Source organism: Stenella coeruleoalba (genome assembly GCF_951394435.1).
Source record: "Stenella coeruleoalba genome assembly, chromosome: 14".
In the NCBI taxonomy this organism is placed as follows: domain Eukaryota; kingdom Metazoa; phylum Chordata; class Mammalia; order Artiodactyla; family Delphinidae; genus Stenella; species Stenella coeruleoalba.
This window is the reverse complement of record NC_137160.1, coordinates 66431251-66447662: the sequence shown is the minus strand read 5'-3', so window position 1 is coordinate 66447662 and position 16412 is coordinate 66431251. Positions and strand designations below refer to the sequence as shown.

The following is a 16412-nucleotide window of genomic DNA, read 5'->3' as shown; positions in this document are numbered from 1 at the left end:
GAGCTAAACATCCAATTTGAGTAGGAAAATGAATATTAGGATAAACCCAAAGGACACATAAGGAAATGAAGATCAGAAATTAATGAAAGAGAAAACAAACATAATAGAAAGGACCAAGAAAGCTGAGGTTGATTCTTGGAAAAACTAAAACTGACAAACTTTAATGATAAGGAAAATGGAAGGAGGAAATGGATGAACCCAAAAAACAATATTTGGAATGAAAAGAGGACATAGAGATGCTACAGATATTTTAAGGGTATTGTGAATAACTCTGTAACAACATCTTTGAAAACTGAGATAAAATTCTAGAAAAATAAAACTTAAAACTGACTCAAAAATTAGAAAAACCTGAATAGTATTATAACCTTTTAAAAATTCAGTCAGTTAAAAAATCTCCCCACACATATACACACAAAACTCCAGACACAACTGACCAAGGACTAACCAACCTTACAGAAACTATCACAAGAGGGATACTCCCCAACTCATTTCTTGAGGCTAGTATAACCTGGTCACCAAAACCTAACAAGGACAGTATAAGAAAGGAAAATCACAAACTAGTGTCACTCACATGCTGGTACAATTCAAAACAAAATATTAACGAATTAGCAATATAGAAAAATTATAATCACTCCAGAAGTGCAAGGTTTAGCCTATGAAAAACTAACCAATGTAATTCACCATGTTAACAAATTAAAGGAGAACACTGAATGGTCATCTCAATGGATGCAGAAAACACTTGAGAAAAAATTCAACATGCATCAATGATATTTAAAAGGAAAAAAATGCTTAAAAATAGGAATAGAAAGAAACTTCCTTAATCTGATGAATGATATCTACCAAAGGGGAAAAAAGCTTTCTCTGTGAGATAGAGAACAAAAGATACCCATTTTTACCCTTTACATTCAACACTGTATTGGCAGTCCTAGCCAATGCAACAAGGCAAAAAAAATATATGAGGTATGAGAACTGGCAAAATTATCATTGCTCCCAGATGATGTATCATAGAAAATCCAAAAGAATCTAAAGATAAAATAGAATCATCAATATATAAAAATCAATTACATCTTTATTTACTAGCAACAAACTGTGAGGAAATAAAGTTTTAAAAACTATTATTTACAGTAGCATCAAAAATCATCAGATACCTAGGATATACCATAGGTACATACATAGTAACAAAGGATATACAAGACTTCTGAAGGGAAAATCACAATACTTTCTTGAAAGACACTAAAGAAAGATCTAAATTAATGGAGAGTTATACCATCTTCATGGTTTGGAAGGCTTATAAAGATATCAATTCTTCTCAAACTGATGACATACAATCAATTCCAATGAAACCCCTATAGCTTTTCTCATGGAGCTTGATAAAATGATTCTAAAATTTATATGGAAATGCAAAGGACCAAGAATAGTCAAGACACTCTTGAAGCAGAAAAAGTGGCAAGACCAGCTCTATTAGATATCAAAACTTATTGTAAAACTATAATAAATAAATCAGTGTGGTATTGGCATAGAGAAACAACAAATGTAACTGAATAAAAATTCAGAAACAGATTCATACATATATGAACATTCGATATACAAGTGAGGTTGCACTGTAGATTAATGAGAAAGGTAAGACTTTTCAATAAGGGGTGTAAGGACAATCAGGAAGGAACTGGAGCTCTACCTCATACCATACACAAAAGGCAATTTCAGGTGGATTAAAGGTCTATATGTGAAAGACAAAACTATAAACACTTTAGAAGACAATACAAAACAGTATCGTCATGACCTCAGGATAGGGAAGGATTTCTTAAATAAGTTACAAAAAATGCAAACAGTAAAAGACTGATAAATTAGTCTATATTAAAATTAAGAGGGACTTCCCTGGTGGCACAGTGGATAAGATTCTGTGCTCCGGGGGCCCATGTTCGATCCCTGCTCGGGGAACTAGATCCCACATGCATGCTGAACCTAAGAGTTTGCATGCCACAACTAAGGAGCCAGTGAGCCTCAACTAAGGAGCCCATGTGTCACAACTAAGGAGCCCACATGCTACAGCTAAGGAGCCTACAAGCTGCAACTAATGAACCCACGTGCCACAACTAAGGAGCCCGCCTGCCACAACTAAGGAGCTCACCTGCCACAACTAAGAGACCTCATTCAAGAAAATTTAAAAAAAAAATTAAGAACGTCTCATCAAAAGACTATAAAAAGAGAGTTAAAAAAAAGTATGCCAAAGAGTGGAAGATTTTTGCAACACAGATAACTTACAAGGATCTTGTATCTAGAATATACAAAAATACAAATCAATAAAAAGACGAGTAGAAAAATGGGAAAAAGTATTGAACAAACACTTTATCAAAGAAGAAATTCAAACAGTCAATAGACATGAAAAGATGCTCAACCACATTAGACATCAGGTTAATGCAAATTAAACCATAATGAGATAACACTACACACCCTTCAGACTGGCAAAAAACAAACCAAGTCTAGCAATATCAAGTGTAGGTGAGGAAGTAGAGGAATGAAGCACTTAGTGCCAATGGGCATGTAAATTGATACAACTGCTTCTGAAAAGAATTTGGCATTATCTAGTAAAGTTGAAATGGGCATGGCCTATGATGCAGCAAGTCTCCAAGGATTATGCATGTAACAGGAGACATAAACATGAATGTCCACAGATGTACTGTAATAGCAAAAAGCTAGAAACAACCCAAATGCCAGTTAGAGACATGGATTTTTAAAACTGTGGTATGTTCCATTGTAGGTGTAATTTGTTTTTATTACTGTATAATATTCAGCACTACGATACACTAGTGAAGATGAATAAATTACAGCTACACTCAACAACATGAGTAAATTTCTGGAACATAATATTGAAAAGAAAACAAATTGCAGAATAGTAAATAAAATGTTATGTCCGGGACTTCCTGGTGGCAGAGTGGTAACGAATCCGCCTGCCAATGCAGGCGACACGGGTTGGAGCCCTGGTCCGGGAAGATTCCACATGCCACAGAGCAACTAAGCCCGTGCGCCACAACTTCCGAACCTGTGCTCTAGAGCTCGCGAACCACAACTACTGAGCCCCTGCGTGCCACAACTATTGAAGCCTGCGTGCCTAGAGCCTGTGCTCCACAACAAAGACAAGCCATCGCCATGAGAAGCCCACTCACCGCAACTAGAGAAAGCCCGCGTGCAACAACAAAGACGCAACGCAGCCAAAACTAAATAAATAATGTATTTTTTAAAAAAAGTTATGTCCATTTAAGTTCAAAAACAGGGCTTCCCTGGTGGCGTAGTGGTTGAGAGTCCGCCTGCCGATGCAGGGGACACGGGTTCGTGCCCCAGTCCGGAAAGATCCCACATGCCGCGGAGCGGCTGGGCCCGTGAGCCATGGCCACTGAGCCTGCGTGTACGGAGCCTGTGCTCCGCGACAGGAGAGGCCACAGCAGTGAGAGGCCCGCGTGCTGGGGAAAAAAAAAAAAAAAACAGGCAAAACAAAGCAATTATTTAGAAATACAAACCAACATGGTAAAAGTGTAAGAAGAGCAAAGAAAAGATAAACACAGAATTCAGGTTTGTGGTTACCGCTGAGCAAGGAAGAAAGGGGAAAGGACCCAGGAGGGGCACACAGGGATTATAAACTAATAATAATGTGTTTTCTTAAACCAGGTGATGGATGTACACTGCATATTTTTCTTACCATATATATATATATATATATATATATATATATTTTTTTTTTTTTTTTTTTTTTTTTTTTTTGCGGTACGCAGGCCTCTCACTGCTGTGGCCTCTCCCGTTGCGGAGCACAGGCTCCGGACGCGCAGGCTCAGCGGCCATGGCTCACGGGTCCAGCCGATCCAGCTCCGCGTCATGTGGGATCTTCCCGGACCGGGGCACGAACCCGTGTCCCCTGCATCAGCAGGTGGACTCTCAACCACTGCGCCACCAGGGGAGCCCCCTTATAAATATTTTATACAGTATTCTTTTGTAGCTGCTCAATGCCTAATAAGAATAATCGCTAAAACAGTAGCTTAAAGGAGAAAAACCCCATATGATTTTATCAATAGATGCTGAAAGGCATTTGACGATGGGAGATGGGGATGGGGGCCTCACAACCCACATTTCATTCTGTGTAACTGGTGCCCCCTGGTGCTCAACTCAGACAAGACTGGCAGCCACGGCTTCATCCCAGAAGCCCCAAGTTTAAAAAACAAGACAACAGCATCAACAAAAACAGAAAAAACTCTTTCCACACTTTAAAGACCAGTCACGAAAACCAACAGACAATATTCTGCTCAACCCTAACATGTGGATTTCCATCCTCATCAGAAAAAAGACCTGGATAATTAATTACTCAACACTGTTTCAGAGGTTCGGCAATTAAAACTAGCATACTGGCAAATTTGCACATTTTATCTAAAAATACAAGTTTATTTTGAAAACTACCAGAGTTTATAAGATAGAAAATAAATTATATTAAACAATTTGCTTTTCTATATATTAATAATCAGGAATAGAGATGGGGGGAAAATTCCATTCACAATAGTGACAAATAACATAAAACAGGAATAAAATGAGAAAGTTACATAACCCATATGAAGAAATAAAATCTTATTAGAAGATCTAAAAGGAGTCAAACAAATGGAAAACCATTTTGTATCGTCTAGGGAGATTTAAAATCATAAAAATGTCAACTCTCCCATAACTTACATCTAAATTTAATGCAATTATAATTTAAATCCCAATGGAACTTGTTGTGGAGGCGGGCAGGGACAGGAGAGAATTGGATTACGTGATTTTAAATTTCATGAGAGAAGAAATTCTAAGAATAGCCTGGAAAACTATTTTAATAAGAAAAACAGCGAGGGAGATTGATCCATCTAGATGCTAATGACGCCCCCAAAGTAGTTTCAGCTAGGACCTCACCCCTCGCGTCGGAATCGCCTGTCCAGCTGGTAACAGACTGTCTCCCTTGACATATGAAGGGTCATCTCAAGCCCAACAGGTCCAAAACCAAATAGAATGAATATAAATAATGACCTAGGTGGTTCGTTTAAGAAACGGAGGTGGCATAAGTGAATTTCCATCTGGAAAAACCAAAACCAAAGTCTGACTCCTGCCTAACCGCAGATACTAAAATATTTCCCACAGGGAGTGGAGGTTGACACAAAAAACTTTAATACAGTGCAACAAAATGCAAGAGAATGTTTGCAGGTGAGTAGAGGGGGAAGGACTTTCTTAAACATGATAGGAAACCCCAAAACCTTTCAAGAAACACCATAAACCAGGCCAAGGACAGACAAACCAGCAGAAAAGCAAGTTGTGAGCCGAGGTCGTGAAACGCAAGAGGCCTCAGGTCCCGAGAGTCAGCGGTCTGGACCCTCAGGGGAAATTACCTGGAAAGGGTATTTCAAAATGTAAATCATGCAGCTTCGGGCTTCCCTGGTGGCGCAATGGTTGAGAGTCCGCCTGCCGATGCAGGGGATACGGGTTTGTGCCCCGGTCCGGGAGGATCCCACATGCCGCGGAGCAGCTGGGCCCGTGAGCCATGGCCGCTGAGCCTGCGCTTCTGGAGCCTGTGCTCCGCAATGCGAGAGGCCACAGCTGTGAGAGGCCCGCGTACCGCAAAAAAAAAACAAAAAACAAAAAAACACATGCAGCTTCCTTCCCAGGTCCTCTATCTTGCAGACGTAAAAGCACCACACCATCAAGGACATCTATACCAAAAAGTCTCCTGTAGTGACCACAAAAAGTTGGAAAACTACCGGGTAAAAGGTTTCACCTGTGCCCGGGCTTAATACGCAGACTCCAGCGGAAAAAATTCCTCACTTCTCTGCTTGGGGTCTGAGCCGGACACTGGATCCCCTAGGCCTTCCCTCCGCTGGCCCTAGGATGTGGGACCCTCGAGGCCTCCGTCCCCAAGCGGGGCCCCGGGCGGGCCTTGTACAGCCGGATTTGCTCACAACTCCCTACCCTCACGCCGTCTGAGGCTCGGACGCCCGCCCACCCGGGCTCGGGCACGTAGGCAGGCTCGTGACGTTCCCAGGCGCATGCGCTGGGCGCAGAACACGTGCCAGGCCGCTGCACCGCGCAGGCGCCATTGAGCGCCTGCCTTGAGAGTCTGGAGGAGGGTGGGAGGGGTGCTCTCCGCCTCCCGCAACCGTTGGCGACCTGGGAGAAGGCAGGCGCCCGGATGGGACTGAGCGTTGGACACCCCCAGAGCCTCCGGAGAGAGAGGGCCGAGGGCCGGGTCCTGGACGTGTCCTCTGGGCCAGGTGAGAGTTTGCAGCCAGTCCCCGGGCTTGTGCTGTGTTATGGTAGCTGATGATTTAGCGTAAGGAACTCAAAACTCTTCCTTCTGACAATTAGGGGTTCTCGCATCGCAGCGCCCCCAAACCCGGCTAGTGCCAGACTGGCTTAAATGGTGGGGAACTGGGTAGGGGAGTGAGAACCCAGAGCTTAAACAGAGTAAGAAGTGGGGAAGAAAGGACCGTAAATTCAAAGTTGTGGGTTACAGCTGCCCACAGCTTCCCGAGAACTGCAGTTGCTCGGGCAGGAAGTGGCCCCAGAGAGTCCCGTGGAAGCATCTCAGCAGAGTCCAGAGGGGACAAGAAAGGAGGGATGTGTCTGTCAGACCCTTCCCCTGTCCCTGGTCCAGGTTGGCCTCAGTGGCATGGGCTCCCCTATCTCCAGGCCCTGGCTGGAAGCTGAGAAAGCCCGAGCCCCAAGAAGTAGCAGGGGCAACCTGCTTTGCGGACCGAAGATGGCTGGATGGAAGACCCGCCCTCCTCACCTCGGAGGCCAAAAGGCCATAGGGTAACACCCCACAAGGGCCAATGAGTAGGTCGTGGAAGGCCTACAGGCAGCAGGTGGGGCCAGTGAATCTTGTAAGCAAAGATAAGGGGTCAGGGCAGCAAGGGCTTTGGGGCCCCATTCCAACCGTCTATATGGGCCTCTGGATAAATTTCTGGTGGAGAACTACAACTTAGTAAGCCAGAAAACCTCTACTGTCATCCAGCGCCTTTATTTTAGAGGAAGAAAAGGGGACCCAGGATGGGCAGTGATTTGTCTGAAGCCTTGTGAGCTGAAAAAAGGAAATTTATGCAGGATCCACCAGGGGTCCTAGTTGGGCCTGGCACATTCCAAGTTACTGCCATGAAAACTGCCAGACTGAAAAACAGGCTTGGCAACATTTGGGCTCATTCCTGAGTGGGATTGTCCCTCGCCAGGCCCTTCCTCTGTCCAGTCTGTGTCTTGCTCACTATGGAGAGGGTGCCCCCAGCAGTGCTGAGGACAGTTGGAGGCCTCAAACATGGCAGCAGAGAACGCATGTTCTTTTGTAGCTCTGCCTCCCGTGGCCAAGCTGGCTGTCCACCTTCTCAGGAACCAAGAGCAATGTGGCCATTCCAAAGGAAGCCTCAGAGGTTCCATCTCCAGCAAAGGGCAGAATCCTCCACTGGAATTTTGAGGATGTTTCAGGCATCTAGGCAACTGCCAGCGGGTCCCTTACAGCCTGGCCCAGATGCAGGACAGCCTTACATCGGGGACGAGTAGCCAGTGGAGGCATGGCCCGCTCAGACCAAATCTTGTGTTCTGTGTAAAAGGGAAAGAAGTTTGAGCTCTATCAGTCTTAACACAGATTGGTCTGTAGAGCTGTGAGTGCTTGCCCAGTGCTGCTTGAACCACGGGTCTAAAAGACAGTCATGTCTTTCAAGGGGAACTAGACCCAACAAGAGGAGCCAAAAAGCAGTGCCACTCACAGGAGGAAGCAGAGAAGTTTCTCTCAGCCTATTAACCTATGCCTTCCTTTGGTAAACAATGTCAAACCCTTGTCCTGACCTAGTAATACACTAATGATGTGGGGTTCGTAATGCTAAATCCATGGGACACTTAGGGGCTGAGGGGTGATATAAGGTGAACATTTCCCTGAGGACTTGCCCCTTGTTTTTCATCTGATTTACAAAGTCCCTACCCCAAGACTCAGAACTACAGCTGTGTCCCAGAGAGAAACACAACCGGCCAACAAAGATGTTCAATCTCACGTAAATTAATTCAAACCAACTCAAAAATCCATCACTTTTCACCTTTCAGATTAGTAAACAGTTCAGATGGAAGAGACTACAGCCAGGCAAGTGGGGGTGGGGGGCAAGGAATATACTGTTGGTGGGAGTTGAAATTGGGAAGTCTTTTCTGGAATGTATCTTAGAATTTTTAATGCATCCACCATCTAACAGCCGTTTCTCTCTTTGGATCTTAACCCTGTATAAACCCAGATCTGAGTTAACGATTAAGTACACATGTATACCCACACACACTCATCACAGCACTTTTCATAAACATTAAAAACCAAAATCTCTATAAATGGGACCACTAAATGACAGTACATCCAAGACGATGAAATGCTATGTGGTTGTTCAGGAGAATAAAGTAGATCCATGTGAGCGCTTCAGAAACAAGTCCCAAGATTTACTAAGTGAGAAACAGGCAGAAACAGACAGTAGATGTGTAAGTGTGCTCAGGACGGATACTCCTTCCAGGGAAAGTGAGCATTGGGGGTGGGGGGGTGGGAAGGAGGGAGCCTTGCTTTTCATGGTCCAGCCTTTCGTACTGTTTGAATTTTTACCATATGCATGTATCACTTGGAGAAAAAAAACAAAACACGAAAGTCCCCATCCCTCCCACTCCTTAAAAACAAGGGTCGCTGCACTCATTCACCTTCTTGCCGCCTTGAACTCAGGACCTTCCTGCCACAGCCCCACCAGACCATCTTCTTCTCCCAAGTTTTAGACAATTTCAAGCAGGTTAGTTATCCAGGACAAGGAAGGGGGAGGAACCCCTGCATCTTATCTTCCCACCCAGAATGGAAGGAGCTCTGCCTGGAAGCAGGCTGCATTCAGCACAGCTGTGGTTGGATTTAAACAGCAAAGTGGGAACGCCCAGAAGTTGAAGCTAAAATGTTTAAGAAATTCAGTATTTCAGTTTCTATGGGTGTCCAGGAGAGTGAAGACATAAGACAAGGTGGTGGAGATGAGGAAGAATCTGAAGACAGTTTAAAGCCACAGTGGTGGAAAGAATGAAGAGGAGGAAGGTGCTGGATTTTACTAAGAGAAGAAAACAGACAGTTCAGGAGTCTCACCAGTGAAAGTTTATAGTATTGCATTTCGATTACAGGTATGTAAATAAAAAACTTGAGTATTACCCTCTAGTAAAAATGCAGAACCAGCTTGCACTTAGATTAAAACAGCAGGTTTGGGGACAAAAATGGACCATATGCTGCCTGTGATGAAAAGAGCGAGCTGGACAGGAGAGGAACCACCAGCTCAAGAAGCCCTAAGACTCTTCGCGAATCTTCAGAGGAAGAGGTCAGGGCCTCTCTGAGTGGTATTTCCCCCAAAGAGTCCTTGCCCAGGGATGTGGTTTGGAGAAGTCCCAAACCCACAAGTCACAGGTGCTTCTGGCCACGTGCACAAGTGGGTAAAGACCTCCGATTCCCATGGGGCCTGCCTCCCTCGCCAGCACTTCCCAGGCTACTGGAGTCTTCACAGGGCAGCATGTGGCCACTGCTGACCAGAGGTGGGTAGATGCTGGAAACACACCGAGAGGTCTGAATTGCAGACCAGTGGCACAAGACCATAGTTCTTGTGCCTTCAGAAAACCCAGTCCCCAAATAAAGGGGGATGAAGAGAGTTGGGAGAAATCAAACCAGAATTTTTCCAATGGCCATTAAAGAGAAAATTCAGCAACTCTTGCCTTTGTCTTTGACCCTGAGAAGTTGAGGGACACAGCTGTATGAGGCTGTGACCAGGCGGGAAGGAAGACATGGTGTGCTTCCTGCAGAGCCACCTCTGGAGTCCCTGTGGCTCAGTGACCCCCTCCTCCCATCTGCCCCAAAGCAGGGACCTTGACTGGGCCTGGTGGGGCCAGACAGGGGGGATGCAGTAAGAGAAAAAGCAGCGCCAGGCTCTCCAGATGGCCGGGACCATTGAGGAAGGTGTGCTCCCTAGGACCCTGCCACACCCACAGACGAGGCCGCCACCAACCAGCACAGGGGCTCCTTCACACACATGGTCCTTTCGTAAAAGGAATCCTTTGGAATTCAAACATTCAGTGTGTTACCCGGGTCAGCAGTCTGACCAGAGTCGGATCTGTCCACTCAAGTTTTTGAGGCAGGAAACCTCATTGTCCACTGTTAGTTCTCCAGCAGGGAGAACTTAGGTGGTGGATGGGGAAGTTGAACAGGAGGATCTTTCTTCCCCAAGCTGTCTGGACGGTGCCACAGCCAAGACGGACCACTTGGGCCACCACTCACATCCCCAACCTGAAGGAGCAGCCACGAGACAGGGAGCTGCTCAGCGCTGAGCCTCCTCCTGACCATGGCCCTGTGGGGATCCCCTGGATTGGAGATCCTGGGGGAGCACCAGCCTGGGGGGCCCTGCCCCTCCCCCAGTCTTGCCCCTGGAGCCTCCCCAACTTCCAAACAGCACTGGATTCACCACATCTTGAGGAGCCAGGAGCCAAGAGAAGCAGCTCAGACTTGGCATCCTGCTTCTGTTCTCTGCCCAAGAGTCACCAAAAAAAATGTATGGTCTCACAGCAGGCACAGCATCTTGTTTCTTTTAAAAAATAAATATTTATAAACGTAGGGAGGAAGATTCAAAGAATCAGAGTCTCTTTCCCTCCAAAAGCACAAATATCCCATGTGAGTCAAACCAAGGTAAGTCCATCAACCCATAAATGAAACTCCACCCCCAGGAGCTCTGCCTTGAGGGGCAGGGGAGCTGATCTCTGGCTCCAGGCCTCTTAGTCCCCCTTGGTGATCAGGTCCTCGATGTAGGCATCCAGCTCGTCATCTGTGTTAATGTCTATATCCTGGAACAGAGCAGTGCAGGGTCAGCCGGGGGCCACAAGGTGGTGGGGGGCCCGCCTCCCCATCCTTTTTGCAGCCCGTGCCCCTTCCTCTCGCCCCTCCACCCTGGCTGTCAGGCCTTGTCCCTTCTTATCATCCGCCCACTCCCTCCTCTGTGCACAGATGACGCCCAGATTTCTTGCTCCTACCCTGCCTCTACCCCAAGTTCCCGGCTTGCCTTAGCCATGCTGCAGGCTTCTCAGACTCAAAACATCCAACAGCTCAACGGCACCACCGACCCCGAGTTGCTCCATCTTGGTACAGGCCACCACCGCCTCCCCTCCACCCAGGGGCTCAGACAAACCACAACCATCACCCTTGTTTCCTCCCCTTCCCTCAAGACGTTACAACAAATCTGCCCACTTCTCTCCCTCCTTACTGTCACCATCCAAGGTTCAGGCTGCCAGAATCTCTCACCCAGACAACTGTGGGAACCTCCTCACTGGAGTCCCGGATTCTAACCTCCGCCCCCTCCAGGCCCTCCTACAACCAACCAGAGTAAATGTCTTAGATTGCAAACGTCTTAGTGCCACACCCTCCAGAGACTTCCCACCTGGTACAGGGCCCTGCTTCTTCTATCGCCCACATCTCCCTGCCTTGGGCCTCAGGCCCTGCTCTTCCCTCTCCCCAGAGCTCTCACATCCCACTCCTGTGTGACTGGTTCTGCCCTCAGCTCAAGTACCTCCTCAGAGAGGCTTCCCCTGCACACCCTAGTAAAGCGGCATCCCTGTTTTCTGTCTCTCTCATATTTACTTCACAGCACTTCCCGCCAACAGTAGTTCTGTCTCCTCCACTTGTTGGGCTATGAGAGCAGGACCCCTATCTTGCCTGTCTGCTTCACCAAAGGTCCCCAGGACAGGCACAGAGCAGTTGTCCTCAATGTTTACTGCCTGGATAAAGGGCTGAGACCCTACAGGGCACTCCCTGCTTCTGGGCTACCTAATCCCATCTGGGCGTCATCTGGAAAATTGAGAATGTTTTTCTGGTTTATGACTTGGAGGGTTCTCAAACCAGGTTGTATATCAGAATGTCTAAACAAGGGCAAAAGTCTGATACCGTGGGTCTGGCTGGGATGAGGCCCAGGCAGCCGCACCACCTCCAGCCCTCCTGGTCAGGATGCTGTGCAGCCAGGGTTGGAACCACAGATTCCTGTGAGTGGGGAGAAGGGAGCAGGAGGTGCCCAAGCCCCCACCCCGAGACACCAGGTGGTCCGCTACAATGAGAGGGCTGCCTGGCTCACCTCCTGCACCTTTTGCAGGAGCGCCACGATGTTGGTCCTCAGCTTCTGCAGCTTCTCCTCTGTCTCGCGGAGCTTTCTCTCGGAGGTACGCAGGCTCTCCTCGGAGGCCTTGGCCCGCGAGTCGGCGCGGCTCTGGTAGGAATGGCACAGGTTCTGGAGCCCCACTTCATACTGCTTGAAGTACTCTTTCTGTTGGGAGAGGAGCTGGTGGGTGAGTGCATGAGCTCACGAGGGTCCCCAGTGCCCTTCTAGATGGGCACTGGTGTCCCCAACTGGCTCAGCACAAGGAAGCTCAGTCTGAAGGGATGCCGGACCCAGAAGCAAGTGATCTCTCTAGCTCCAGAGAAGAAAGACCTCGACGTCCACCTCACAGGGCTGCCACGAGGACGAAGACAGGATCACACATGAAGCACGTACCAAAGTGCTCTGGCAGACTGCCAGCCGTTGAGTAAATGTGAGGGATGATTCTCACCATTCACCTTTCTAAGTGCACAACAGCACTTTGAGCAAACCACTTCCAAGTCACAACCAACAATGTCAAGATCAAAAGTTCTCTTCCACAAGATTTTATCAAGCACCTATCAACAACAGATTCCTCCAGGTTTGTGTAGTATGTTTATACAGCATCAGAGCTTTTCACCATCTTCCCTGAGTACCTGAAACTTCCCGGGGGTGGGGCAGTAATGTTAACTAGCACTTTCTCTAGACATGGGGCTTTATCAAACTTTTAGAAAGTAGCAGAACACTTGTTTCAAATGAAAGTTACATGGAATCTCAGTATAAAAAACAATCTGGGTAATAACTCTTTATGTTTAATTTCAAAGTTATAACATTATGATTTACTCATAAATCACCAACGTGAATGATGAGGCCATGCTGATGAACACAAACCCATGACCAGCAGGTCCTGGCTAACAACTGCAGTCTCGCCAACTCTAGCATTTATTTACTTCTGTGAAGATGTATGAACTACCTAGCACTGAACGGCTAAAAACTGCTGTTTTTAAAACGTGTTAGAACTATTTAATTGTTTACAATCTAGAATACTATCCCAGTAAATCAAGATGGCAACAGAAACTTCAAATTCTGCACAAAAAATAATTATCACTTGGCACCGCAAAAATAAATGTTCAAGCAGGTGCCAAAAGTATTAAAATGTAATACACAATGTCTTAAGCCTAACTATGATTTGTATTCATTTTAATTTTTTTTCCACTTTTAGGCCATTAAAGATTCACAGGCAGTTACGTTACTTTTAAAGTGTGTATATATATATATATATATATTTTTTTTTTTTTTTTTTTTTTTAATCTAGTATTTGCAGGACCCCTGACGGTCTGGAACTCCTAGTCCAGCATGATGAGCAAAAGGACGGTCATTTACAAACTGACAAGGATACAATGAACATTAGACTCTTGTTGTGTCCCGAACGTTAAAAAAAATTAAAGTTTGAGTTATTTTAGGCATTTCACTTAGGTGGCTATTAAAATGATGCATTAGTGGTACACCTCCCTTTACAGGCATAAGCCAACAGACTATTTTAGGCTCAGATGCTCCTACTGACTGTGCTTTGGTCTGAGCGGTCAGGGCCACTGCAAAGATCCCACTGCACCCAGGCTTTACTCTGACTTTGGCAACAACTTTAAGCCAAAAGCAACAAACATACCAGGCCGATCAGCTGTTTGTTCCTGGGATCTGCAGAGGATGCCTGCAGTCTGAACAAGGGTAAGCGCTGAGGTGTAGCAGCTTTCTGTGAAGCCACCATGAGTTCTGCACCTTCTAGCTTCCCCAGGGTGCAGTGCCCCCTCATCTCGCAGGGGAGCAAGACCCTTGGCCTAACAAGTTGTTCTGGGTTCAAATCTGGGCTCTATTAAGACAGACTGTTCACCTCTCTGCCCCTGGGTTTCTTCAGCTCCTAGCCTCATTTCCCTTTTTTAAAGTAGAATGGAGACAAAACTCCATGTTTTCCTCTCTGGCAAACTTTATCAAGCATACAACTGCCCACGAGGGCCTGCCATCTTAAACATATTAACCCTGCAGTTTCAATTCCAGTTGTCCTCTCCAGAAACTCCTCCCTAGAAAACTTAAGCTATTCCTACAGCAGAAACATCCTCTTGATGTGGATGACTCCCAATCCCCATCTCCAGCCCTGCCCTTCCCGCCCCTCCCAAGTGCCAGCCCCAATCTCCAGTGTCCTATCCACTGGACATCACCAGAAATGAAGTGCTGGTACTTCCAGCCCAAGTCAAATCACAACTCGTCTTCCTCACCCTCACCCTGCTTCTCTCCCAGTTAACAGCTTTGTCATCAACCTCCAATTCCCACAGGCCTGAGAGACAGGGAAGCACATGACCTCTGCCTCCTCACCATCACCTGCCTTCAGTCAAAGAAGGACCCCTGACACGGCCCCTTCACCTGTCAGAGCTCCCATCCCCCCTCCCTGACCTATTACCATTAGACCAGCTTCCCTGTCCCTGTGTCTCCCATCCACCCTCCTTCCCAGAACCAGAGTTACCCTCTTAGGGGCAGGGTCAACAGACTACTCACTGCCTGTGACCAAATCAGCCTGCCACCTGTTTTTGTAAACAAAGCATTATTAGACCTCAGCCACGTCCATTCCTTTGCATATGGTCTTATGGCAGCTTCCACACTGTAACGGCAGAGCTGAATAGTTGCCACAGAGACCTTACAGCCCATAAAGCTGAAAATACTTGCTAACTGGCCTCTACAGAATAAGCCTCTTGACCCCTGCCCCAGACATGGTTCAAGTCGACAATTCCATCCGCTCAAACCTTTAGCTGGGCCTCCATTTCATACAAAGTTTAAGCCACTGCACCTCAGGGGGGTGCCCCCGATGCCTCCTATCCTGGCTCTGAGGGCCCTTCTCCCTGAGTGCTCACCACAGAGACCACTGCCCTGGCCCCCACCTGCCCTTGCATCCCTGAGCCTTTGTTCACAACAGTCCCTCTGCCTCAAACACTTCCCGTCACTTCTACAAACACTCGCCCAAACCCACATTTTCTTTAGCCCTGGTCACTCTCTCCCCCTCCCAGAGGCTGCCCCAGCCTTCCCACCCACCTTGCAGAGCACTTACTGCTCTCAGCCTCATGTCTAGGTACCTGCTAAAAATTCAGTCTCTACTGACTCTTAAGCCACTTGGAGGCTCCAGCACTGAGGCACTGCATCTGCATTTGCTAAATAAGATCCCACGCTTATCTCCACACACCACGAGCTTCCCTATACCTCGGAGCTTCCCTATACCTCCGAGAGTCACGTTTCCGGCACTTTGAACCTAAGCTCTTTACTGTTTCCTGCCTTGACAGAGGAAAAGGGACATACTCCACACAAGTCACACCGGGCCTGTCCCTAAGCGAGGATTCCACTCCACCCCAGCATCTCACCAGCTGCACACCAGTCTTCCGGCTGAGCAGCTTCTTTTTCCACAATGTAAAGTCCCCTCTTCCCTTCCCTCAGCAGATGAAAGGGAAGCTGGCCAAGCGGGGAAGGGCGCACACAGCTGAGAGCTGACAATCACAACAAGCACCAAGGGGGGCGTGCAGAGTCAAAGCCCAAAGGCTGGGCAGACTCACCAGAGGAAACGATATTAGCTCATCTGAATTCATAGCACTCAGCTCCTTCTTAGAGATGGGGAAACTCGGAGGCAGGAAGTACCGTAAACAATTCCTAAACAAGAAAGAAGGTGGAGACTGGAAATCAGAATGGCACAGAGCTAGTGAGAACCAGCGCTGACCCCGGAGCAGGACGACAACGCACCGAAGGATCTGGACGAGGAGGTCAATGGTCTCGTGGTTGGTGCTCGGGGCGGTGGTGTCGGGCTCAATGCGAATGCAGTCTGAGGTGGAGGGTTCTGCCATGGCTACAGCCTGCTGAGCCACTGCCGCCTCCTCCTCCTCCTCCCCGCCCTCCTGCTGCGTGTCCGGGCTCTGATACTCCGGGGAAGGGGGCTTCATCAACCGCACATCCTCACTGCCTTTCTCCACCCTAGGGAGGACCCAGTGTTTGTGTCACGTGTCCCAGGCTCCCAGGATGGGCTGCCTGCCCCGCCCAACTCTGTCAACCCAGCCTCCTAGAAGGGGCATTACCAGCGGTCTCTTGGTGTCGTGTCCGTGGGCACATAGTCAAACTTCACCTTCCACCGCACCACGTTCTTGCCCAACTCCACGGCTGTGACACGGCCTGTGTACCACTCCCTGTTCACACGCACCTCCACGTGCAGCCCTTTATCTGAGAGTGCAGATGGAGTTAGAA

General features: G+C 47.5%; 1 protein-coding gene across 4 annotated transcripts in view; it reads right to left on the bottom strand.

The window, feature by feature from the left end:
- Positions 1–16412, bottom strand: part of MORC2 (MORC family CW-type zinc finger 2) — a 60741-nt gene that overhangs the window by 10105 nt on the left and 34224 nt on the right. The window contains exons 22-27 of one of the 4 annotated variants that reach the window (XR_013831187.1): positions 16247–16388; positions 15918–16145; positions 15734–15827; positions 12144–12332; positions 11960–12052; positions 5394–10866 (exon numbers count right to left, since the gene is read on the bottom strand). Coding sequence is in view for 3 of the 4 variants with exons in the window: in XM_079941739.1 (XP_079797865.1) it covers positions 10798–10866; positions 11960–12052; positions 12144–12332; positions 15734–15827; positions 15918–16145; positions 16247–16388 (815 nt within the window). In the remaining variant the exon portion in view is untranslated. Of the gene's footprint in view, positions 1–4496; positions 10867–11959; positions 12053–12143; positions 12333–15733; positions 15828–15917; positions 16146–16246; positions 16389–16412 lie in introns of those variants that run through there. The other 3 variants (XM_079941739.1, XM_079941740.1, XM_079941741.1) reach the window with 3 other exon arrangements.